Here is a 27,027-nt window from a genome sequence, read left to right as displayed (position 1 = left end):
GCTTCCACCCACTTGGTAAAGTAATCCGTTGCCACAATTATGAAGGTATGCCATTTGCTAGAAGCTGGATAGATTTGCCCGATGAAGTCCATCGCCCATCCTCTGAAGGGCCAAGGCTTGACCACTGGATTTAAAGGTACTGAGGGCACATGCTGGAGAGGTCCGTGCCTCTGACATTCTTCACATCCTCGGGCATAAGACTTACAATCTTTTTCCATGTCGGGCCAGAAATAACCATACCTCCTAAGCAACCATCTCATCTTCGTTCCAGCCTGATATGCTCCACAAACTCCTTCATGTACTTCGGCCATTACCCTCATGGATTCTTCTTGGCCCAAGCATTTCAACAGTAACCCATCTGGAGTTTTCCTTAGCAAGTTCTTCGTCCATAAGACATACTTGGTTGCTTGCTGTCTATCCTTCTTGCTTGTAGGCGAGGAAGGATCCTTCAAATGGTGAATAATAGGTGACCTCCAATCTTCTATCTCGGCCTCTAGCACCATTATATCTAGACTGAATCCCCTTTCTAAGATGGAAGGGAGGTTTCTTCTTTGGATCTCAACATCTACCCCATATTTCCTCTCCTGTATTGGCACCCCTGCGGCTAGTTGTGCCATCTCGTTGGCCGCCAAATTGGATTCCCTGGGAACATGATTGACCGATATCTCAGAATCCAAGAAATTCAATAATTGCGTAGTTGCCAAGTAATACCCCGCCATGGTAATATGTTTGCACTTGAACTCCCCATTTAACTGGTTTATTACCAATTCTGAATCTCCAAAGACCTCTACCTCTTCTGCCCCCAGATCCATCAAGATTTCCAGACCAATAATTAAGGCCTCATACTCTGCCCGATTATTAGTATTCCCCTGGTAATCCAAGAGAAATGAATAATAATGATAAACTCCATGAGGGTTTACAATTACAATTCCTGCTCCTGAAGCCTTTTGAGTGTGGGATCCATCGAAATACAACTTCCAAGGAGTGATCCAGAGACCAGCCACTATTCTTATCTCTTGCTGGACCCAGTCTTCTTTGCCCGAAATATCTTTTCTCGGCGGGATCCAAATGCTAGTAACTTCTAGGCTTCCAGGGATATTGATCACCTCACTTGAAGATTCTTAATGCTCGGTCAGGAAGTCGGCAATTGCTTGACCTTTGACTGCCCTTTGGGGTACGTACTGAAAACTGAATTCTGATAAAGCTAGAATCCATTTCCTGATCCTTCCTGTGAGCATTGACTTTGACAACATGTACTTTATCACATCTGTCTTAGCGATGATGTGCACGTGACAAGGTAACATGTAATGCCTTAATTTACTGGCAATGAAATATAAAGCCAAGCATAATCTCTCTACCGCGGAATACCTTGTTTCTACCTCGGTCAGAATTCTACTGAGGTAGTACACTGCCTGCTCCTCCCGCCCTCATTATTTTGGGCTAGCAAGCTTCCGATTGATTTTTCAGAGGCAGAGATATACAGCTTCAAGGGTTTTCCCCTTTGAGGTGGCACCAACACTGGTGGAGAAGTTAAATAGGCCTTGATGCTGTCACAGGCCTGTTGATGCGGTGGTTCCCATTCAAACTTCTCTTTATCTTTCAACCTTAGTAAAGGAGTCAGCGGCTAGATCTTGCCTGCTAGATTAGCAATGAATTTCCTCAAAAAGTTGATTTTGCCCAGCAACATCTGGAGTTGCACCTTGTTGGTAGGTGAATGTGACTCCATTATTGCCCGAGATTTGTTCTTATCCATTTCTACACCTCTTTGATGCACCAGGAATCCCAAGAAGTTGTCTGCTCTTACTACAAACGCACACTTCTTTGGATTCATCTTCAATTTGTGGATCCTCATCCTTGCTAATGTCTGTCTGAGATCCTCCAGATGCTGCTCTTCTGTTTTGGACTTTACCACTATGTCATCAATGTATACCTCCATGCTCTGGCCAATTAGATCATGAAAGATGGCATTCATTGCCCTCTGGTAAGTTGCACCAGCGTTCTTGAGCCCGAATGGCATGACCAGATATTCATATGCCCCCACATGACCGGGACACCTAAAAGCTGTTTTATGTATATCTTCTGGAGCCATCTTTATTTGATTGTAACCGGCATTCCCATCCATAAAGGATAGGACTTTATGTTTTGCTACTGCATCTATGGATAAATTGGCCATGGGCATGGGATACTCATCTTTTGGTGTAGCGCCATTAATATTTCTGTAATCCACACAACATCGTACTGCTTTTGTTACAGCTTTTAAAACGGGTACGATGTTGGCCAACCACTCCACATATTTGGCTGGTCTGATAAAGCCAGCTTTCACTAGCCTCTCAATCTCTTCTTTGACCTTTTCTTCTATCTCCTTTGACATCCTCCGTGGTGCTTGCTTGACAGGTTTATATCCTTCCTTGATGGGCATTCTATGTTCCACCAAGGTTGGATCTAACCCTGGCATCTCGGTATAATGCCAGGCAAAACAGTCTTTGAATTCTTGCAAAAGACAAATAATCTTTGCTCGATCATCAACCCCTAACAAACCACTGATCTGTATTGGTCTTGGATCCTCCTCTGTTCCCAAATTAATAACTTCCAGAGGATCCTGAACTTCTGGTGGTGGCTTATCTGGTTCTGTACATAAAAATTCGACCAGCTCCGGGCTCTCGGGCAAGTCGTCTGGCCCATCTAGATCATATATGCACTCGGCCATTTGAATGGCCCTATCCAGTTCTTCACTGCAAGATTCCTCCTTGCTTTCATGCTGGCTGATTGAAGTTTCCTCCTGCCATTTACGCTCTTCTCTGTCCAAGAGCTCCCTTTCTTGTCTTCTTCCCTTCCCGTATATCAGTAGTCTTTTAATCAGGGATCTAACTGCCATTACCTGATCTCTTTTCTTTTGTCCACTCATTGATGGTGTAGGGGATTTGGGATGATACAAGGTCTATCCCACTCCTCTCTAGTAAGGAGCATTCCTTGTTCTAAAAGTTTTTGGGCCGTCACCTTGGTAGGGCGGCCGTTCTCGTCAGCTCCTGAACACTTCAAGATTCCTACATTGGGGTTGTAGAAACTTGCTTCTGCAACATTGACTGTGGGGAGAAATGGCCGTGATTCGGCCTCTACCATCTCCCAAAAGCCTGGTCTTTCTACGCCCGCTTCCTGATAGACAGCCACTTGTTGATGAAGAGTGGAGGGTATAGCCAAACCTTGGTGGATCCAATCTCTTCCGAGTAAGGCCCCATAAGTGGAGGTGCAGTCCACCACAAAGAATGCCAGCATTATCTTTTTAGATCCCAGATCCACTTCTAGAGGCAATATTCCATGAGTCTTAGTGATGGCGCCTGAGAAGCTAGAGACTGTGAGGTCTCTGGGAATAAGATCCTCCATATCTCTTCCCATTTTCTTCATCTGCTTGGCTGGTAACACATTAACAGCTGCTCCTCCATCAATTAGAATTCTTTTGAAGGGCACACCTTCTAGGTGAGCTGTAACGTATATGGGTTTCAGATGATTGGCCAACGAGCTGTTCGGGCGGCTAAACACCATCTTGTCCGTGTAAATCCTTAGAGGACCGCCTTTGGATGCTTCTGCAGATTCAGCCTTGCCCGAGCTTTCTTCTTCAACTACCTCTACGTTGACATGTGCCATCATTGGCTCAGTTGTCAAGTAATCACTCTACATAGTAGCGGGTTGATCAGTTCTGGCACCAAACGTGGCGGACAACACATATGTCATGTTGATATGGAAATTATTAGGCTCGGGCGGACCTTCTTTATAGTCCCCAATCTGGTCCATAAATTCATCCAACCAGGCCATTGCATCAGCTGGAAGTAATGGTTCTGGTGCCCCCTCCTGTTGCTGTTGATTCATGCCCGCATACAGTGTTTGTTTTGGAACTTCACCAAAAGGATCTACCAATGGTAGAGAAGGTGGTTTCCTTTCAGATGAAATAGTTTCAGCATGGTTAGGACCTGGCTTCCATCCAGGAGTTGGCATCATGATTAGATCTTCTTGAGCTCTCCTCAAGATCCTGTACTTCCCGGGGTGTTGGCTTTGCGGTACGTGATTTCCCTCGCTTTCCGTCTTGCTGTTGATTTTTCCACCTCTTTCTTACTTCTCCATCGGAGCTGACTACTTCCTCCTGATGCTGTTTTCTCCAACTTTTGATTTTTGGAGGCTTCAGATGTTGTGGGGGTCTTTAAGGAATTCATGTAGACTTTGTGCTGCCTTTGAGCCCTCCTGACCATAGAGGCTCCCATTGGTTTAGTAGGCTATCCGTTCTTCCCGACTACATACCATTTTCGCCCGAGGTGGGCAGGATTTCCTTTTCTACCAGGATTGGTCACGCTATCAATCTTCTTGATTTCCTTTCCCATCTGGCCATATTGAGGATGATCTGCACCCCTTCGTATTTTGGCTTCCATGTCTTCTGCTTCATCAGAAACTTCATGGTTTCGAAATACTTCTGACAAAGCTTTGGGTTGGGAATCATCTCCTAGTCGTTGAAAGACGCTTCGGGAAGTGTTTTTTTTTCGTTGCCTGCTTAATCTTTTCGCGGGCTTCTCTTCTGACGTCTTCTTCCTTTCTCCTGATTAGTTCACGGTCAATGAGTACTCCAGCCGGGGGAATTTCAAGCTCACACTCGCATTGGCACTTACTGCACATGACCATCCCCTTGATTATGGCTGTTTTTGGGTATTCGGGTGTTTTAATCACCCATCCTGTAGGTTTTTCAGCCAATCTCTTCTCTTCTGGTTCCTTTGTAATTCTTTCTTTTCCTTTCTCAGCCCATGTCATATTGATCATATTTACAGGGACTTCTGAAAAGGGAACTGCAGGTTTGTCTACCACCAGCTCTTCAGGCGGGCTGGTTTTAAGTCTCTTTCCCTCGGGAGGAACCAGGTCTGTTTCTTCTCTGAAGCATGTGGAAGCTTTCTCCAACCTTTGCAACATTTATAGTAACGTGGTTTGTAAACCTTCTGGCATTTTGACATATATGTCCTGATCAAGGGATCCCACTGGGCGTGCCAAAACTATGTTCGTGGCAGGAATTTCCGCCGGGGATGTTTCCTGGCCGATGAGCACATAGCTCCCCTGGAGGTTGGCGCCGGTTGAGGGCTGCTGTCGGGCTTCTGCTTCGCTGTCGGGCGTTGTCGGGCAAGTCTCGTCGGGCAAGTCTTGTCGGGCAAGACTCTTCGGGCAAGGCTGAAAGAAAAGGACAACGTTAACTTTGAAAGGTGCCTTTGTGGGGCCTTAGGTGTAGGCCTTGAGGCTCACAATCAAGGTTAACATTTAGGTGCTCAGGCGTGCCACTGCCATCTTTAGCATGGCAGATGTAAAATGGTTGTCGTGCTTTAGTTGTATATATGTATGTATCCAAGAAACCGTGTTAGTTATAACAGGTGCCTTTGTGGGGCCTTAGATGTAGGCCTTGAGGCTTCCCATAAATAACCAAACCAGTGCTCGAACGCATCATATTTGTTCTCGTGATTGTAGGAGTTTTCTAACTATTATACTTATGATTACCCGAATCCAAGAAGTAGAATGAACCCAAATGGGTGCCTTTGTGGGGCCTTAGGTGTAGGCCTTGAGGCTTCCCATCAGAGTTCATTCTTATACTTAGACTCTTTAGATCACTGAACGGAATGAATCCAAATGGATGCCTTTGTGGGGCCTTAGGTGTAGGCCTTGAGGCTTTCCATTAGAATTCATCTCATGCTCAAGCGTTCTATGATAATCATGATATAATAGAAAGAAAACTAGAAGGTAGGTTGATTACTTGCGCCCCAAGTAACTTCGGACTTCTCGTTTATCAAGGACTGTCGTGGATGGGTTAAGTCCACATAAGGTTCTTTTTTATGCCTTGAGGCCAAGGACTTTTAACTGATCAGATTTACATGCCCGAGGGCTTATGACTTGGATCTGGTTTGAACACTGACGATATATTCAAATCGGATTCAAGTACTGAGAAAGCCTCTTAATAATCATGTTGCTAGAAATAACTTGCATATAACTGGAAGTATACAACATATTGAAAAGACAAAACCAAAGCAAAGAAGGTCGGGCAAGGTTAAACCTTGTCGGGTAAGGTTGCTCGTCTTGCAGGTTCCTATCTTTGTAGTTTTGTCAAAGGTCTGAAAGCTTAGAGGGGTAGAGAGAGAGAGAGATTACAAAAGATGAATCGATACTACAGCAAGGTTGAACAAGGTAGCAGAGCTATTACAAAAGGTTGAAGAGAGGGTTATCCCGAGAGGGATGGAGGTTTATCCCGAAAGGGATGAAGGCTGACTATAGCTTTGTTTTGAAGGCAAATCTGGCTTTGAGCAGAGTTTGTGCTTGCATTTGTTTGTTTGATTGAGTGTCCTTAATCCTTGATTTGCCTGTTGCTGCTAAAGCAAGAAGCTTGGTAGAGAATAACAGTTCTACAGCTGTGGCTTTAGCATCGAGGGGTGCTCTTTGGTTGGCTAAAGGAAAGGGTTTCAAGAATGTTTGTGTGGAAGATGACTCTAAACTAGTCATTGGTGCTATTACAAGCTTCTGCTCAACTCCTTGGCAATCGAGGAACATTGTAGAAGACATCAAGTGGTTGGGAATTTAATTCGACTCAATTTCTTGGAAACACATTTATAAGGAGACAAATTTTTTGGCGGATGCAATCACTAACTTTAACTTTAAATTTTCATAATTTTCATGTATGGGATAACTTTACCTTCCTTGGCAAGAAAAGCTTTCTTATTCAATTGTATTGAAATTGGTTGTGATTGTGGTCGCAGTGGTTCAATTTTTTTAATAAAAAAAGAAAAGAAGAGAATTGCCTGTCCAATCAATGACGTGTGCGGTAGGCGATGGTCTGTGACAGTTCATCCGTCACCGCTCATACCCGGGAAAAAGACCATTTTCGTTTCTTTGAGCTGAAATAACTCCATCTTAGATCTGTAAACATCATCACGGTTTCTCTCCCCGCCACTCCACCTGTTTGGTTCCCGAGAAAACTTTCTGGAAAATGAAAAGGAAAATCGCCTTACACCGCCACTCCACTTCCCCCAGAAAGTTCCCTGCAGAGTAAAACATCAGTGGCTGCCGATTCCGAAAGATTCAGAATGGCACATTTCTCATCTCCTCAAGTATCCCATACGCTGAGGCTACCACGCCCACCGGGTGCTTGTTGCAAAGCGATGACAATGGCTTCCTTGTCGTCCAGCGGGAAGACCGTGATGGCTTCGCTGAAGCTCTCTCAGGGTCTTTGGGGCTCGCCGGAGCTCAATTTGTGTCCTTTGAGACTATTGGGGAGTGATCCGTCTCGGAGTTTCGCCGTGGTGAGAGACAGTGCTGAGGGAACTGTGGTGGGTGAAAATGTTGATCACAACAAGGTGAGGATGTAACAGCAACTCCTCTGTTTCGAATTCAGCTTTGATTTTAAGAATTTAATTTTGGGGTGCTGTGTTTGGAGGAATTGTGTTTGTGCTTTAATAATTTGAAATTTGGAACCTTTTTCTGGTTTGATGATAGGTTGAAGACTCTTCGCTGGAAAAGTTTGAGGAGCGTGATTTTACCGGCACGCCGTATGTTCCTGTATATGTCATGTTACCCGTGAGTTTCTGAGGCACTCTTTTCTACTCTATGTTGGCATTTGAAACTTGTTAATGTTCATTGTCAAGTTGTAAACTTTCAATCATTAACATTGATCAAAGCGAAATCTTATGCAAAAATATGATCCTTATTAATCGCCTTGTATTATAAAAGACTGTCTAGCAGCATACGTGTTACTTGTATATTTGTACTTGGTTTTTAATCATTCTCTTGTCAAATTGTTAGATTGTTAATCGAGACTGTCGATTAAGTGAAATCATGTTTGAATGTGTGATCCTGATTAACAATTTAGCAAGTGTACACATTTTTGTTGGGTTTGACCGTTCAAATCATAGTGAGACTCGTGCACAAAAATTGCTGTTTGATTTTTTTGTTTTTAATCTTGTTCATGTTGATGCTATCTTTTTGTACAAGTCATGGCTAATTGTAGTTGTTCTTGTGTTTCGTGGTGGGGGAAACTGTCAGTTGGGTGTGATCAATATGAACTCCGAGCTAGTTGAGCCAGAAGCTCTGCGAAATCAGCTACAAGTGTTGAAGTCGGTTGGTGTTGATGGTGTTATGGTTGATTGCTGGTGGGGAATCGTAGAGGCACACAGTCCGCAGGGATATAATTGGAGTGGCTACAAGAACCTATTCCAAATTGTGCGTGATCTTAACCTTAAGTTACAGGTGAGTGGTATATACTTATAATAGCATTTTCTTTTTTCTCTTTGCTTGTGTATTACAATTTTTCTCTTCATCGTCTGTTTCTAGTTTCCTTTCAGTAGTCATGTCAATTACAGTGCCAAATTTCAGATTTTCAGTTTTTACAGATGTTAACCTGCACTAATCTGACAATTTGGGTTTTTTCTTACTTTTAGAACTGATAATGTTAAGTATCCTTGTACAATGAATGATTCTGGAAGTATCACATTTGTCTCCGACATGATGCACTTTTGTTGCTGTAGGACATAAATCTGTTACTTAAATAGATTAAACCCTTTTGTGAAGTTAAACTTGGGAATCAAATTTCATCATACTGTTGATCCTTAAGGTTGTAAACATATACAGCTTAACATGGCCAAAAAAATCGTCTTGGAAACTTTTTGAATTGGTCTCGGAAACTTATTTGACCTTATGTTGATACGTGACGTATATTTTCGTTTTTAGAGTTAAAGTTTTTCAGTCAAAATAAATGTTCTGAAACAGTTGAGAAGGCTTTGATTTGGACAGATAATCATTCGGGGTGATTTGTACCAAGCTTTCCTTTCTTAATTGGTTGTCTTCAGTTAATGACTGGCTTTTGTCTTCTTTTTTATTTTTATTTTTTTGGAACAAGCGATATTATCTACACTAAGGGGGAGGGGGTGGGCTTAGCCTCACAATGGGCTAGCAATGGGCTAGCAATAATATCGTTCAAGCTCACCTTTGGCGAGAATAGAACCTAAGACCTTTCACTTACAAGTGAAGAGGAATACCACTAGACCGTAGTACTAAGTGGTTGACTGGCTATTGTCTTAGGTAAGGGGCATAATAGTCTTGAGTAGATTGCTGAAAAGTAATGCACTGCTAGCTTTTCTTTTTGTAAATTAGTTTGCGAGACTATCAGTTAAAACTCATTTTAAATAAGAGAAAGATTTTTTGCTTTACATTTTTCCTTTGAATATGCATTTTGGATATGGTGTGCATTGTCTTACTCTATATTGCTGTAGGTTGTGATGTCATTTCACGAGTGTGGAGGCAATGTCGGGGATGATGTACATATCCCACTTCCTCACTGGGTGACAGAAATTGGCCAAAAGAATCCTGATATATTTTTTACTAATAAAGAAGGGAAACGCAACACTGAATGTCTCACATGGGGAATTGATAAAGAGCGGGTTTTAAGAGGCCGCACTGCTGTTGAGGTATAGTATTCGAGAATTACTTAATTATGCTGGTCTTTTAATTTCTATGGATTGCCATAGCTCCCTTTCTATATTTGACTTCTTTTACATGTTCCACTCATCTTTTAAAAGAAACTATTGCTAAACCTATTCCAACTTTTATACGTTCTTTATTTCTAAGAACTTTCCTTTTGTATGCCATAAGAATCAGACCCTATGCATTCTTATCGTTTGATGGTGAGAGTTTCTATTCTGTTATTTTATAATGGAACCAACGCAGGTTTACTTCGACTACATGAGGAGCTTCAGAGTTGAATTTGATGAGTTTTTTGAGGAAGGAATAATATCAGAAATTGAAGTTGGATTAGGTCCGTGTGGAGAGCTACGGTATCCTTCTTATCCTGAACAGCATGGTTGGAAATATCCTGGTATTGGTGAATTCCAGGTACCTTAATAAATTCATTAGTGGCATGCATGATAGCTAGGAGTTGACAGTTATTTCTAAATGTTAAGTAGCCCTTCATTCATCTGTGATTATGACCTTAAGCCAGTAGCTCATTTGATTTTTTACTTCTATCTGAACTTTGAAATAGTTCTCTGATTCAACCTGGTTCGGTGCAGTGTTATGACCGATACTTGATGAAGAATCTGACGCAGGCTGCAGAAGCAAGGGGCCACTCCTTCTGGGCCAGAGTACCAGATAATGCAGGATCTTATAATTCCCAACCACATGAGACAGGGTTTTTCCGTGACGGAGGTGATTATGATAGCTACTATGGCAGATTCTTTCTTAATTGGTACTCCCGTGTTTTGATTGATCATGGTGACCGTGTACTTGCTCTGGCCAATTTAGCTTTTGAAGGCACACGCATTGCCACAAAGGTGAGTCACTTTATTGGACATTAGTTCAACACAGTTTTTTTTTTGTTTTTTTGTTTTTTTTTGTTTTGTGGAGTTTCTTTATTTGATTTATGAGCAGGTATCAGGTATCCACTGGTGGTACAAGACTGCCAGCCATCCTGCTGAATTAACGGCTGGATTTTACAACTCCTGCAATCAGGATGGGTATGCGCCAATTTCAGCAATGTTAAAAAAGCATGAGGCTGCTCTGAATTTCACATGTGTTGAAATGCGCATATTAGACCAACATGAGGGCTTTCCGGAAGCACTGGCAGACCCCGAGGGATTAGTTTGGCAGGTAAGCACAGAAACTCATGTGTAATTACTTCCTGGATTTTAAGCATATGTAAATTTAGCAATCAATATAAATCACCACCACCATTCGGAAAAGTGAGCATCCGGGTTGGCTGGATGAGCCGAAACTTAAAAAGCATCGATTAGAATTTTGAGCTGAATATGCATATTTCTTTTATTCTTGGGAAGGTGGGCACATTAAGTGTCCGAGTCAGTTGCTATTTTTTGAATAATGGATCTGCCCAAATTCATTTTTCTCCGTCTGTCTAACAAATACTTCAAAAAATTTCTAATAACATGGGCAAGCAACACTGGATCAAGAGGGGCGGGTCTGTTGCTACATGTGAAATGTCAGTTTCCGTTGGATTATGTACCGAAATATCATCTGTGTAGCCTTTTTGTTTTTTATAATGTTTTTGGATTTCATTTTTTTTCAGGTGCTGAATGCTGCATGGGATGCTAACATTCCAGTTGCTAGTGAGAATGCTCTTACTTGCTTTGACAGAGAAGGCTACAACAAGATATTAGAAAATGCTAAGCCCTGGAACGATCCAGATGGCAGGCATTTATCAGCATTTACCTATCTCAGATTAAGCCCAGTTCTCATTGAGAGGCATAATTTAACGGAGTTCCAAAGATTTGTCAAGAGAATGCATTGGTAAGAGTTGTAAGACAACATGGTTCTCTTCTCGTACAGTGCTACACACTCAAGCATGAGCACACGTATGCACAAACTCGGAAATATTTCATTTTATAGCGAGAAAAATGAGTAATACAATGCACTCTTTGGGACGTCCTCTTGTACTCGGAAAGTTTTTATTTCTCATATTATGTTGTGTTGCTTGGTTGCACCCTTTGAATAAGACCCCTGCATAAGCCCCAAGTACAAGCCTTTTCTCTAAAACTTGAGCTTATACGAGAAGCTGAAGTCCAATTAATGAAATAATGTAGCGTCGAACGTATATTCTTAGATTCATGAATGCTTGTGTGCGTGCAAGCATGTAACTTCTTCTAGCCATAGGATCAACATTGGTAGAAGCTCTTTGTTTACACATTTCTTATCAATCAAAGCTGATTCAAACTGACCCTACACTCATATTTACTGAATTTCTTACGCTCCAAGACATGGGGCATACCACTATATGGTTTTACAATATATGTCTCATATTTTTTTTTCTGCTGTATAATCTATATCATATATGCCTGCTGCTATGATACAATACGCTTGCTATCATGAGACGATATGTCTCACATGGTGTAGCGCTTGCTTTGCTTTGGTTTTTTTTTTTTTTTCTGGTTGGCCTGATCTAACTTCTAAATTTAATACACTTGCAAACGCAGGAGAAGCCGCTCCTGATGTTTAGATCAACTCAAATAGACGCACACCGGTTTCAGGGGACGGACGAGGGCTTGCTGCTTCGTCATAACAATGGCATGTTCAGCCATTGAAACATTCAGAAAAGCTTAAACGTAAGAAAATATGGAGATTGCAGAGGAAAAGAGAGGAAGAGAGAAAGAGAAAGAAAGGAAACTTGCAAAAGAAGCTGTTGTATTAACCGAACAAAAAACTGATCAATTACAACCTTATCCAGCCTTATATATAGCAGCTGTCCAAACTTAATGACCAAGTAATCTAATATCCTTCATTTAGCTGATGTGTACATATACATAAGAAAAGACTCAAATACCCCATACATTGTTAATACTCCCCCTCAATCTCAGCTGGGATATCCCAGTCTGAGATTGGAACAATGATGAACAAACAAAGGACTATGTAATCCTTTAGTTAATACATCTGCAATCTGAGCCTTAGTGGGAATATACTGTACTTGCAGATCACCTTTTTGCACCCGTTCACGAACAAAATGAAAATCAGTATCTAAGTGTTTAATCCTAGTATGAAAAATTGGATTAGAACACAATGCCAATGTAGAAAGATTATCACAATGTACCAATGGTACTGAAGGAAGAAACATATGGAGATCCTTAAGAACTAATCGGATCCAAGCCACATCCGCTGCTGCATTAGCTAAGGCTTTATATTCAGCCTCCGTTGAGCTTCGAGAAACACTGCCTTGTTTCTTAGACTGCCAGGACACAGGATTTGAGCCCAGAAAAACAATGTAACCAGTAGTTGACCTCCTTGTATTTATATCCGCTGCCCAATCAGCATCACTATAAGCAAATAAATCCATATTGTCTTGAGCAGAGTAAGTTAATCCACATTGCCATGTACCCTTCAAATACCGGAGGATTCGTTTAACGAGACAGAAATGAGCTTCAGTTGGAGTTGGCATGAATTGGCAAGCATAGTTGACAGCATATGCAATATCAGGCCGTGTAAAGGTGAGATATTGCAATGCACCAACTAAACTTCTGTAAACTGTGGGATCAGCTAATGGTTTTCCTTCATCTTTGAGCAATTGAGTATGAGGTTTACTTGGAGTGGAACAAGGTCTGCAATTTATCATGCCGGCCTTATTGAGTAGATCAGTCACATACTTGGATTGATTAATGAATATATCACCATTGTCTTTGTACGTGATTTGAAGTCCCAATAAATAAGTAAGCTTGCCCATGTCCTTCATATCAAAAGCACTACTCAATTCAGCAATCATTTGTTGAATAAGGGAGGATGAAGAACCTGTGATGATGATATCATCCACATATAACAACAAGATCACTACATCAGTCCCACACACTTTCACAAACAAACTAGGATCTGAATGAGATGACTGAAAGTCTAAGGAAGGTAAATACCTTGTAAACTTGGCATTCCATGCCCTTGGAGCCTGTTTAAGACCATATAATGACTTGAGAAGCTTGCACACATGATTAGGATGCTGAGGATCTTGAAAACCCTGAGGTTGTTTCATAAAAACTTCTTCTTGTAATTCACCATGAAGAAAAGCGTTCTTTACATCCAACTGCCGCAATTCCCATCCTTTCATAGCAGCAAGAGACAAAACCAGCCTCACTGTTGTATGTCTTACCACCGGACTAAAAGTCTCATCATAGTCCAATCCTTGTTCCTGACTATAACCCTGAGCAACTAAACGTGCCTTATATCTGGACACTTTGCCATCTTGATCCTTCTTGATCTTGTACACCCATTTGCTCCCTATTACATTTCTGTCAACCGGAGGTGGTACTAGCTCCCAAGTACCTTGTTTTTGTAAAGACACAAATTCTTCCTTCATAGCATTCCTCCAATCCTCAGAAAGAACAGCTTGTTTATAATGAGAAGGTTCTAGTGAATCATGAATGTCAAGAATCGCAGTGAATCCACAAAACATCACATCATCATCATGAGAAGAAGGAAAAACTGAAGTATTTGATGCAGAAGCATAATAAGTAGAGTAGTCTTTTCGCTGCAGGACTCCACTTTTTAAACGTGTAACCATATTATGCTCAGAAGAAGTATGTATAACAGGAGATGGAGATACCTGATTTTGGTCAAGGTCAGGGACAGGCAACACTTGAGAGGAAGAAGGAGAGTGATGTAGTGTAGTAGCTTGTATATCTGATGAAGAATGCAGAACTGGACTTGAAGAGAGACTTGAAGGTTGAAATGCCATAGAATGTATATCCACAGATTGACCATTCCCACCAATTTCTTCTCTTGTTTGGGCAGATGAATTAGGAACCACAATATATCTCATTCTTGGCAACTCTTGCTGTGAGGATACAGCCAGTGAAGAAATATTGACAGAAGAAGAAGGAGACTTCTTAAAAGGAAACACATTCTCATCATGGATGACATGCCTTGATAACAGTAACCTTTGTGTATTCCGATTATAGCACAACACTCCCTTATATCCAATAGAGTAGCCCACAAACACACATTCATCACTTCTAGCTTGTAACTTATTGACATTATAAGGTCTTAAGTAGGGATAGACTGCAGTACCAAAAATCTTTAAGGAACTCAGAGATGGAGATTGGGCAAACAATTTAACATAGGGAGACACCATTTCTAAGTTTTGGCAAGGCATTCTATTGATTAAAAACACTGCATGACTACACGCATGAAACCAAAACTGTTGAGGTAACCCTGCAGCACTCAATAATGTCACAGTAGTCTCAATAATATGCCTGTGTTTCCGTTCTGCCAACCCATTCTGTTGAGGGGTATAAGGACAAGAGACAAGATGTAAAATCCCATTTGTATCCAGAAATTGTTTAAACAACCTACTCATATACTCTCATCCGCCATCAGATTGCAGTGTCTTAATACTGCATTTGAAATGATTCATAACAAATGCATGAAACTTAACAAACACAGTATAGACATCAGATTTATTAACAAGAGGAAAGATCCAAGTGAACCTTGTACATTCATCTACAAAGATTACATAATATCTGTAACCTTCAAGAGATACAGTGGGTGAAGGTCCCCATACATCAGTATGCACTTTCTCAAAAGGAACACTAGACTTATTACATTTAGAAGGAAATGGTTGTCTAGTCATCTTACCCCTAATACAAGCTGAACATAACTGTGGACTTTTATCTAAAGAGACAGATATCTGAGACTCCTTCAACATTTTCAACCGAACTTCATTAGTAGGATGCCCAAGTCGTTGATGCCAAATTGAAGTCTTCACAAGTTGTCCCAAAAGAGCTTGAGGTGTATTATTTACTAGCTGAGAATAGTTGAAAAACTGCTGCTGAGGAATGTAATACAAGCCACTACTACTACTCCTTCCTCTCAGTAGAATTTTCTTTGTTGCCTTGTCCTGCACCCAGAAACCAAATTCATCAAGTATAACATAGCAGTGATTATCTTTGCATAGTCTATACACAGATAATAAACTAACTGCTAATTGAGGAACATGTAAAACCATTTGAAGAGTTAAAGGTTTGGAAGAAGTTAAAAGAGAACCCAAACCAGTATTGGCTACAGGTAAACCTTCTCCATTGCCCACTGTGATCCTGTCAGTGCCTTCAAAAGGAGTAATAAGTGTCAAATGATCCAGATCAGCTGTCATATGGTGTGTAACCCCTGTGTCGAGGACCCAATTTTGTTGTGAAGAAGAAGGAAGGTTTGGCTGAGCTTGTGCAGTGAAAGCATTGAAAGAAGAAGGAGGTTGAGCACCTTGATATGCATAATTTCCTCGACGATAACAATTGAGAGCAGAATGACCTTTCTTCCCACAGATTTGACACTCCAGAATTGGAGGAACAGAGCTTGAGCTGGCATCATACCTTGAATAGCAATTAGTAGTTGTGTGGCCTCTTTTATGACATATTTGACATTCAGGAATCAATGTTGGCTTAAAACCACTATTTCCATTCCAATTCTGCCAATTTGAACCTCCTTTAGAACTACCAGAAAAACCATTGCTGTTTGATCCTCCAGGAAAACCATTGCTGTTTGATCCTCCAGAAAAACCATTGCTGTTTGATCCTCTAGGAAAACCATTGGAATTGCCTGAGAATCTGCCATTATTATTCCCATTGTATCTGGACCTATTGTTAAATCTTCCATTGTTTCCACCATTATGCTGATATCCTCTATTATTCTGAAAATTCCCATTTCCTTGTTGATGAAAATGAGGCAGAGAAGCCTGAGAAACTATGCCACCAGTGGGTCTGTGAGCAGTACTTTGAGAAGAATTAGTAGCGTCAGTGACAAAACCATAGCCACTAGAGAAGTACTGAGAAGCTCTTTGATCTTGTGAGGAATGAGCATTAGAGGATTCTCCTTGACAATACATGGCTGACATAGGAAAATGCAAAGTAGACTGTGAATCTTCAGTTGCTCGCTCAGCAGCCAACAATTGTGCTCGGAAGTCTTTTAAAGAAATAGGAGTTTCACGAGCCACAATCACAGTACGAATCATATTAAACTCAGCCGGTAAACCCGCAAGAGCAGCAACAATAAGGTCATTCTCAGACACTACTTCACCTGCTGCCATAAGCTGATCTTTAAGAGCCTTAAGCCGCAACATATATTTTTCAACACTATCAGACCCTTTCTTGATAGTCAACAATTCAGTTTTGAGATGATTCACCCTTGCTCTGGAAACAGTAGCATATCTGTCCTGCAAATTCATCCAAGCTTCATGTGCAGTTTTACAACCTACAACATATTCCACAGCCTCTCACCTAATGTAGCAAGAAGAAGACTAACAAGAGCTCTGTCTTGTTTAATCCATTCCTTGTATGCTGCTGTAATCTCAGTAATGATACCATTAGCTTCAGTGAACACAAACTTTGGTGGACAAACCGATGTGCCATCAAAGTGATCAAACAAATCATATCCCTCAAGCACCGATCGAAATTGAAAAGACCACTTGACAAAATTATCATCGTGCAGCCGAATGGTGAACATACCAAGAAGACTTTCCACTTTGAGTGTATTCATATCGAGACTGCAACAAGAACCAAGAAAGAAAACAAACAGAAGCAAATCACAATAAGCTTCGTGCCCACACAAGAAGTAGCTGCGTGTGCAAACAATCAGCAATTCAGAAAGAATCAAGGCTTCGTGCCCAAACAATCAGCAATTCAGAAAGAATCAAGGCTTCGTGCCCAAACTGTAAGGAGCTTCGTGCTCAAAAACTCATCAAGTAAGCAAACCACAATAGGCTTCGTGCCCTAACATTTATCACATCAACAAATCATAGATCCATAGCCATACCATGAAATTAAACACAAAGTCCAGAAAATATTGACCAGAAAACACCAGAATCAAGCGGATATAACCTGAGTCGGCACCGACGAACCGAAACCAAAACTCCGTCGACAAAATCAGAAACCACCGCCTTTCAGATCCGTCGAAAAAAAAAACTCCAAAGCTTGATAAGCCCGTCAGGATCCTCTTCACAGATTCACCAAACCTAAGCTCTTGATACCATCATAACAATGACATGTTCAGCCATTGAAACATTCAGAAAAGCTTAAACGCAAGAAAATATGGAAATTGCAGAGGAAAAGAGAGGAAGAGAGAAAGAGAAAGAAAGGAAACTTGCAAAAGAAGCTGTTGTATTAACCGAACAAAAAACTGATCAATTACAACCTTATCCAGCCTTATATATAGCAGCTGTCCAAACTTAATGACTAAGTAATCTAATATCTTTCATTTAGCTGATGTGTACATATACATAAGAAAAGACTCAAATACCCCATACATTGTTAATACTTCGGAGAGAGATTAATAAAAACTTCAACTCGTTTGTGTGTGCAAATCTACATATAGGAATAAAAGAGAGTTTTATAGCATTCTACAGGTTTGATGTATTATTAACCGATAAAACTATGGTTACAAACTTGTAACCAATGAAGGTAATTTATAAGATATTTCCATTCCAAATCTCACAATTGCATATAAGATATTTCCATTCCAAATCTCACAATTGCATACTCATGTCATGAGCCTTTTTTTTAGCTTTGAAGTTACTAGAAGTGACGAGAAAGAAAACAAACGACACCCTACTTGCAAGTGATTCTAGATCAGCTCAACAACGATGGTTGTTTGTGTTTTTGCAAACCTTGATGGAGGCTAAATTGCACAAATCTATAGTGCGCGAAGTGGGTTATATGTCAATGTTACTCGTGTGCATGGGTGACACAGATATAACACAACCCTTGAATGCTTGATAAGCTAGTCAGTCTACTATAGAGGACCACGTTCTTCAATATAAACCTCGGATAATAGTTCACTAGTTAAATCTCTTTTTAAAGTAAGAATTTGTAATACATTATTTCACTTCTATAACTAAGAACTTGATCATCACCTAGCTGACAAAGAACACGTTAGCTCTACGTTAGAACATATTGGGTCTTGAATGTCACCCACTGCCACAGGAGTCTCTTGTGGGCATAGAGAAGGCCTGGGAGGCATTTGCAGACATTCAACATCTCCTCCAAGCATCTCGATGACTTTGTGCATCGAAGGGCGATCAGTTGGTTTCATTTGAATGCACCACAAGGCGGTTATAACCATCTTTCTGATCACATTCTTTTCCACCTCTGTTACATTGTCCATCTCCAAGTCATTTCCCACATTATACTGATCGTATACCCATAGTGGGAAGTAGATTTGGCTTGAATGCTCTACCGTTGTATTCAAATTCTTCCTTCTGCTTGCCATTTCCATCAACAACATTCCGAAACTATAGACATCGGCCTTGTGTGAGATGCCTCCAATATTTTTGTAGAACAATTCAGGAGCAATATATCCCATTGTCCCCCTAGCTGCCGTCAATGTGACAATGCTATTATCAACAGGATACAATTTTGCTAGCCCAAAGTCAGAAACCTTTGCTTTGAAGTTCTCATCAAGAAGAATATTATGAGGCTTGATATCGAAATGGAGAATTTGCATTGCGCAACCTTGATGTAGATACTCAATCCCTTGAGCCACTCCAAGAGAAATCTCATACATTTTGTTGATAGTTAAAGGGATACTTCCTTCCTTGGAATAAATGTATTTATCAAGAGAGCCATTAGCCATGAACTCATATACTAGAGCACGCTTTGATCCCTCAACACAATAACCAACGAGTCGCACCACATTGACATGGTGAATCCTTCCAATGGTAGCTATTTCACTAATGAAATCTTGGCCATTAGCTTTGGATTTGCCTAGAATTTTAATTGCTACAAAACGGCCGCTGCGTAACTTTCCTTTAAATACCGAGCCATAGCCGCCTTCGCCCAACTTATCCTTAAACTTGCGAGTCATCTTCTTGATGTCTGAGTAAGAGTACCTTATAGGCATGAAATTCTTATCGCGCTGTAGAAAGTCTTCTATTGTACTATACATTGACAAATGTCTTCTTCGCCATTTATAGACTAAAAATACAGCCGCAATTGGAATGCCAAACAGTAGTCTTGCTGGAAAAAATAAGCCTGCAAAAAAATAAAATATATCACCAAAAGAATCATAAGAAACTTATATGTTAGATCCACACTACTTTCAACTTTCTTCAACTTCTTTTGTTTCTAAATTACATTTTACTTTGTTTCATTCATGACAAGATGGAATCTACACACACACACACACACACACACACACACACACACACACACATAGACAACTAATAATTCAAGCTTTTCTTACCGATGCCCATCAGTATTTCCCATCCATGCACTGCAACAACATAGCAAAGAGTAAAAGCCAATTATATCAACGACTATAAGTTTGAAAAGTGAATAAAAATGAAAGACTTGACTACATATATGCATGAAATACAAGCTCTGTCTTACCGATGGAATGGAATGGAAACCATCGAGGAAAGTATCCTGCAATAAATACCAAAGAAAATTCAGCAACGGCAAAACACTAGACTACATAGACAGAAGCTAGCATTTGAAGAGACAGTACTTACCAAGATCCGCGGTTCCACTCAGAGTATGACCTACAGTGACAGAAGTGAAAAAAAATACGCAACATTAGCAATACCACAACGAGTCCTCTAGTGTTAAATCATCAAGTTTTGAAACATTTCTATTCAGCGAGTCCTACAATTACGCTTTTGGTATATAACCAACAAGTGAATGCCAAATTTCATAGATGATTTCGTTTACTGCCTGCCATGTTTACTTATAGGTTAATTATTCACAACATTAACTTATCTGTTACAATGTCAGACCTCCGTCTCCTTATTCGTCAATTTTTTTGTTAATTGTTGATGTAACAGACGCAGAACCCACTCCCTCACCCAACTGAATTGAAAAATTAATTAAATATTAATAATTTCAAAAACCTTTGCACACTACTACACGCTAGTGTGTGAGGCTATTCAAAAACCTTAATTTCTTACTATTTAGTTTAAAATTCAATTGGGCGAGGAAGTGGCTTGCAACTGCGTCAGCATTTAACAGACAAACAAATGATAAGAATACGAAAGTCTAATATTGCAACGAATTTATAAGTTAATGTATGATGTTGCAATATTAAAAAAAAAAAAAAAGGTACAAGTTTGTTATGTGACATAATTTACTCCTACTTGTAATTTGTTGGAAGAGGATAAACGTTGAAATCTAACTACAAAAGTTAGAGGCTTGTGGATACTCTAAAGTTGTAAATATTGAATTTTAATGAGAAACAAAAAGGAGAGATTTATTTTCTTTATTTTTGTTTTGGAGAGGGGACCACTTACGGATTTGAGCCCATGCATATTGAAAGAAACCTACAGTAAAAGAATAAAACAACATTAGCATAACAACCGTTAGAAAATAAAATTCAAGTTGCTGCCATTTGTTGATACATGTACAGCATTAGCAATAGCATATATAAGAAATAAAGCAACATAATTCATCTGTCATATAATTGACTGCAAAATTAGGATATAGTTTTGGGAAATGGCCATTATATAAGAAAAACAATTAAAAATGTTTAGCTGTAATAGAAATATAGACAACAACCACAATATAAACAGAGTATTAATAGGAGGAAATGTTTAAGTTATCTCTTTATATAGTGCATATAACCTCACAAATATTGTATTGTATTGAGATATTATTGTTACGATATCAATAATATTGTTACGATATTATTGTGTACATAGTACTAATGATATGATATCCATAATAATGTATATATGTATCTATATACTGTTGACATGATATGAATATTGTTGATATATTTTTCAAGCAAAATGAATGGCTTAGCAGCAGGTTTCGCAAAGAAAGAATATATTCCTCTTCCGTTGAGGAACAATTGGTGCTGCTTATTCTGTATACAACGATCAACTATTTATATTTTAGTACATCATTCATAGATTAAAAAAAAAATTAGAAAAATCCAAAACTATAAACACATTCACTTGTAGTAAAGAAAATAGACGAATATGGTTTTTCAAAAAACACTAGTATGACTGGCATTTAAAAAGAGAACTAAAAGATAGACAGTTGAATCATTGAAATACAATGTAAAATAGACCCTACAAGCAATCCATCAAATAAGCTTTGAGAACAAAGTAATTATAAGTTAGTACTTCATTTGAGAATTACGCACCTGGGATGGTGCGTGGAAAACATTTAGGATGAGTCGAACTGTAAATGTAATATGAGCCATTGCACGGTGAAATTAGTTCATCAGGCCAATACACTCGAAGCTCAAAGCCATTCATGACTGCACTGTGTATAAATTCATAACTATAAGAGTCATTAGTGTAGGACCCGTTAGAGTAGCCCAACTGTATGAGAGTCATCCCCTCGACTCCGCAACCCTCGTTCAAATCGTCCATAGAGAGCCCGCGGTCAACCATGACATAACTATAAGATTTTGGTTGGATCAAAGAAGTGGCACTATTATTCAAGCATGGAGCAGTATCCACGTACAGAGAAGAATTCACTGGGTTTCTACAACTCAAGTAAAATACTGATGTTGAGAACGGTGAACCAGTGGTGGGATCTAAAGAACCATATATTTGTGAAAAAGTTGAGGGCGGAAAATTTCGAGGCATGGAAGAGCAATTCTTGTTGTCAAGGCCATGATCTAGAAGTCGGATTGTTTTGTTCTTGTAGTTGATTGCCTTTACGTAGTATTTTACATAGTATTTACCATAATAATGTTGATCTAGTACTGTAATATTGTTGTTCTCACAGGAAAGAGTATACCTTCTATCGCCACATCTCTTCGGATCATCGTTTAGTCGAAAAGGATAAGTTATGTTATGGATAAGGCCGCAGGAGGAGGTACATGATGACTTAGTACTATCATCCTTAGCGTTACAAGTTTCACTGCAAAAGCAAAGAACAAGAAAGGCTAGAATGAAAGGCCACCAAGACAAGGTGAAGGATCTGCTTCCACTTCTTTCCATGGGTAGAGAGAGAGAGAGTTGCTTAGTGTTTACTAGTAGACAAAAGTAGTAGTTTCGACAGTTGTGTGTGTGTGTGTATATATATATATACAAACATTATTATATATTGGAAAGGGGGTAAAGGAAGGAAGCACCTTCCGTGAAGTTCCAAATATTAATTGGAAAACATCCTAGAGAAAAGTCAGTAAATGATGTTTGTTTGATATGGAGGTGGATTGTCTGTTCTCCAATTTTCATACTCTTCTCATCTCCTTCTGTTTTGTATGGTCACGGTTAAATCACGTCAATATTTTATATTCCTATTACTTTTGTTTTATTATTTTTATAAAAAAATATTAACGTGACTTAACCATGACCATACAAACAAAAAAAGATGAGAAGAACATAGAAATGGAAGAACAGACAATCCACCTTTGTTTGATATAGTCAGTCAATAACAAAGATTGACTTCCACTTCTTTCCATGGGTAGAGAGAGAGAGAGAGAGAGAGAGAGAGAGAGAGAGAGAGAGAGAGAGAGTGAGTGAGTTGTATGGTGTTTACTAGTAGATAAAAGTAGTAGTTTAGACAGCTGTATATATATACACATTATAATATAAGGAAAACTAATGAAAAGGGCTTGAAAACTTTGAGTTTTAATGATAAGGACAAAATAAAGGGTAAAGTGAATAGTATCAGGATTGACTTTTTAGTGTAAAAATATGGTTTTTCGTTAAAGTGAACAGTACCGGGTGCTTTTCGTTAAAATTCCCAGAGAAAAGTCAGTCAATGATTTTGTTTGATATAGTCAGTCAATAACAAAGATTGACTTCCACTTTTTTCCATGGAGAGAGAGAGAGATAGAGGTTTACTAGTAGACACAGTGATGGAGGTTCCGAAGTAGGAACAAATTATGAAATTTTTAATTTTTTTTAATTTTTCAAGTTTTTTTTTAAATTTTTAATGTTTACGTAGGCCCAAATTGACATTTGGGTTTAATCATTGTCTAAGTGATTCTAGATCAGCTCAACAACGATGGTTGTTTGTGTGGTTGCAAACGTTGATGGAGGCTAAATTGCACAAATCATTAGTGCGCGAAGTGGGTTATATGTCAATTTTACTGTGTGCACGGGTGACACTGACATATGACCCGCACCGTATAAATGATTTGTACAATTTGACCAATTTTCAATTAGAGACGGGACGATTGACTGTATTGGCATTGCATGATCAATAATGTTGTTCAATGCAATTAATAGTTAGCACGATGGATAACATTTTTAAATGGTGGGGTACTCATTGACGCGAACTTTAGAATAATAAAAAATTATGACTTTTTAAGTCTTTTGGAAGAACAAGAGTTGCAGGTTTGCAGTTAGAATAATGAAATTTCCATATAATTAAGGCAAAAATCTCACTTTCTAATTGATAGAGATTCTTGTATATGACTTGTAACACATGACACTTTTATTACTGTTTTAAAAAAGATAAGGGGGATTTGTGTGTGTATACCACGTGGATAGGTGATCCTCATGTCAAGCACCAAATTTGTCCAAAATTTGACTCCACAATTAGTTCATTTTATTTTATATTGATCAAATTGAGTTCAATTACAATGTATATTGTAAGAGGTTTGGGGTGAAACTCAAATATCATATTCTTTTTCATCAGTATCTTGTCCATTTATTTGGGCAAAGCTCAAAAATAGATGGACAAGACTGTGATGAACAAAAAGCTCATTAAGCTCGTGAAAGGTAGGCCATGGCAATCCGTGCAAATGGGCAGATGAGAAGAATAACAATTAGACAACCTTTCAATGCTTGATAAGCTAGTCAGTCTACTATAGACAGGACCAGGCTCTTCAATATAAACCTCGAATAGTAGTTCTTCACTAATTAATTCTCTTTTTAAAGTAAGAATTTATAATACATTATTTCACTTTTATAACTAAGAACTTGATCATCACCTAGCTGCCAAAGAACATGTTAGCTCTACGTTAGAACATATTGGGTCTTGAATATCACCCACAGCCACAGGAGTCTCTTGTGGGCATAGAGAAGGCCTGGGGGGCATTTGCAGACATTCAACATCTCCTCCAAGCATCTCGATGACTTTGTGCATCGAAGGGCGATCAGTTGGTTTCATTTGAATGCACCACAACGCTGTTATAACCATCTTTATTATTACATTATTTTCCTCCTCTGTTACATTGTCCATCTCCAAGTCATTTCCCACATTATACTGATCGTATACCCACAATGGGAAGTAGACTTGGCTTGAATGCTCTACCGTTGTATTCAAATTCTTTCTTCTGCTTGCCATTTCCATCAACAACATTCCGAAACTATAGACATCGGCCTTGTGTGAGACGCCTCCAATATTTTTGTAGAACAATTCAGAAGCAATATATCCCATTGTCCCCCTCGCTACTGTCAACGTGACAATGCTATTATCTACAGGATACAACTTTGCTAGCCCAAAGTCAGAAACCTTTGCTTTGAAGTTCTCATCAAGAAGAATATTATGAGGCTTGATATCGAAATGGAGAATTTGCATTGCGCAACCTTGATGTAGATACTCAATCCCTTGAGCCACTCCAAGAAAAATCTCATACATTTTGTTGATAGTTAAAGGCACACTTCCTTCTTTGGAATAAATGTATTTATCAAGAGAGCCATTAGCCATGAACTCATATACTAGAGCACGCTTTGATCCCTCAACACAATAACCAACAAGTCGCACCACATTGACATGGTGAATCCTTCCAATGGTAGCTATTTCACTAATGAAATCTTGGCCATTAGCTTTGGGTTTGCCCAGAACCTTAATTGCTACAAAACGGCCGCTGCGTAACTTTCCTTTAAATACCGAGCCATAGCCGCCCACGTCCAACTTATCCTTAAACTTGCGAGTCATCTTCTTAATGTCCGAGTAAGAGTACCTTATAGGCATGAAGTTCTTATCACGTTGCAGAAAGTCTTCTATTGTACTATACATTGACAAATGTCTTCTTCACCATTTGTAGACTAAAAATACAGTCGCAACTGGAACCCCAAACAGTTGTCTTGCTGGAAAAAATAAGCCTGCATAAGAAATATATCACCAAAAGAATCATAAGAAAAAGAAACTTATGAGTTAGATCTGTTCGCGTCAGGAATTTCCGTCGGGGACGTTTCCTGGCCGACGAGCGCACAGCTCCCCAGGAGGTTGGCGCCGGTTGAGAGCTGCTGTCGGGCTTCTGCTTCACTGTTGGGCTTTGTCGGGCAAGGCTCGTCTGGCAAGACTCGTTGGGCACTGCTTATCGGGCAAGGCTGGAAGAGAAGGACATCGTTAACTTTGAGAGGTGCCTTTGTGGGGCCTTAGGTGTAGGCCTTGAGGCTCACAATCAAGATTAACTTCTAAGTTCTCAGGCGTGCCACTGCCATCTTTAGCATGGCAGATGTAAAATGGATGTCGCGTTTTAGTTGTATATATATATATATATATATACACATATATATGCCCGAGAAACCGTGTTAGCTATAACAGGTGCTTTTGTGGGGCCTTAGGTGTAGGCCTTGAGGCTTCCCGTCAATAACTAAACCAGTGCTCGAACATATAATATTCGTTTGATTGATTGCAGGAGCCTTACAACTATTATACTTCTGATTACCCGAATCTGAGAGATAGAACGAACCCAAATAGGTGCCTTTGTGGGGCCTTAGGTGTAGGCCTTGAGGCTTCCCATCAGAATTCGTTCTTATACTCAAACGTTCCAGACCGCGAAATGGAATGAATCCAAATAGGTGCCTTTGTGGGGCCTTAGGTGTAGGCCTTGAGGCTTCCTATTAGAATCCATTCCATGCTTAAGCGTTCTATGATAATCATAATATAATAGAAATAAAACTAAGGGATAGGTCGATTACTTGCGCCCCAAGTAACTTCGGACTTCTTGTTTATCAAGGGCTATCGTGGATGGGTTAAGTCCACATAAGGTTCTTTTTTATGCCTTGAGGCCAAGGACTTTCAACTGATCAAATTTACATGCCCGAGGGCTTAGAACTTAGATCTGGTTTGAACAATGAAGATATATTCAAATCGGATCGAAGCACTAAGAGATTCTTTTAATAGTCATCTTACTAGAAATAACTTGAATACAACTGGAAGTATACAACATATTGTTAGGCTAATGAATGAAAAGACAAAAAACAAAGAAGGTCGGGCAAGGTTTAACCTTGTCGGGCAAGTCTGGTCGTCTTGCAGGTTCCTATCTTTGTGGCTTATCAAGGGTCTGAGAGCTTTTAGGGAGAGATAAGGAAAGGAGTTTTACAAAGAGAAATCGATACTACAACAAGGTTGAACAGGGTAGCAGAGCTATTACAAGGGTTTGAGTGAAGGCTTGTCCCGAGAGGGATGAAGGCTTGGGCTGACTACAGCTTCGTTTTGAAGGCAAATCTGGCTTTGAGCAGAGTTTGTGCTTGCATTTGTTTGTTTGTTTGAGTGTCCTTAATCCTGATTTCTCTTTCTTCTTTTATAGACAACTCAGCTTGGCCTCTTGTAGTAGCAGCCTTGCTCGAATGCAACTTGAGAGGCAGTGACTCATCAGCTATATTACTTGTTCTGCCATTATAAAGTACTTTATGGGCTGTAT

General features: G+C 39.7%; 3 protein-coding genes across 3 annotated transcripts; 1 reads left to right on the top strand and 2 right to left on the bottom strand.

Moving 5' to 3' along the window:
* The first annotated feature begins 6,914 nt into the window (after positions 1 to 6,914).
* Positions 6,915 to 11,305, top strand: LOC126613741 (beta-amylase 2, chloroplastic-like). The gene is made up of 8 exons (XM_050281329.1): positions 6,915 to 7,364; positions 7,504 to 7,584; positions 8,050 to 8,253; positions 9,276 to 9,470; positions 9,730 to 9,894; positions 10,071 to 10,331; positions 10,429 to 10,647; positions 11,081 to 11,305. Exons 1-8 carry the CDS (start codon positions 7,095 to 7,097, stop codon positions 11,303 to 11,305), a joined length of 1,620 nt encoding a protein of 539 aa, XP_050137286.1. The 5' UTR covers positions 6,915 to 7,094.
* Positions 11,306 to 14,848: 3,543 nt separating this feature from the next.
* LOC126613724 (uncharacterized) lies at positions 14,849 to 22,426 on the bottom strand. The gene is made up of 8 exons (XM_050281307.1): positions 21,613 to 22,426; positions 20,756 to 20,854; positions 19,982 to 20,011; positions 19,860 to 19,895; positions 19,714 to 19,743; positions 18,386 to 19,502; positions 16,780 to 17,020; positions 14,849 to 16,690 (listed from the first exon to the last, which is right to left on the bottom strand). The coding sequence occupies exons 1-8, from the start codon at positions 22,418 to 22,420 to the stop codon at positions 14,849 to 14,851; spliced, it is 4,203 nt and encodes a 1,400-aa protein (XP_050137264.1). The 5' UTR covers positions 22,421 to 22,426.
* Positions 22,427 to 24,322: 1,896 nt separating this feature from the next.
* LOC126631776 (rust resistance kinase Lr10-like) lies at positions 24,323 to 25,331 on the bottom strand. The gene has a single exon (XM_050301914.1). It carries the CDS (start codon positions 25,311 to 25,313, stop codon positions 24,360 to 24,362), a length of 954 nt encoding a protein of 317 aa, XP_050157871.1. The 5' UTR covers positions 25,314 to 25,331; the 3' UTR covers positions 24,323 to 24,359.
* Between the last annotated feature and the right edge of the window lie 1,696 nt (positions 25,332 to 27,027).

Source organism: Malus sylvestris, chromosome 1 (genome assembly GCF_916048215.2).
Source record: "Malus sylvestris chromosome 1, drMalSylv7.2, whole genome shotgun sequence".
In the NCBI taxonomy this organism is placed as follows: Eukaryota; Viridiplantae; Streptophyta; class Magnoliopsida; order Rosales; family Rosaceae; genus Malus; species Malus sylvestris.
This window is presented reverse-complemented; position numbering and strand designations above follow the sequence as displayed.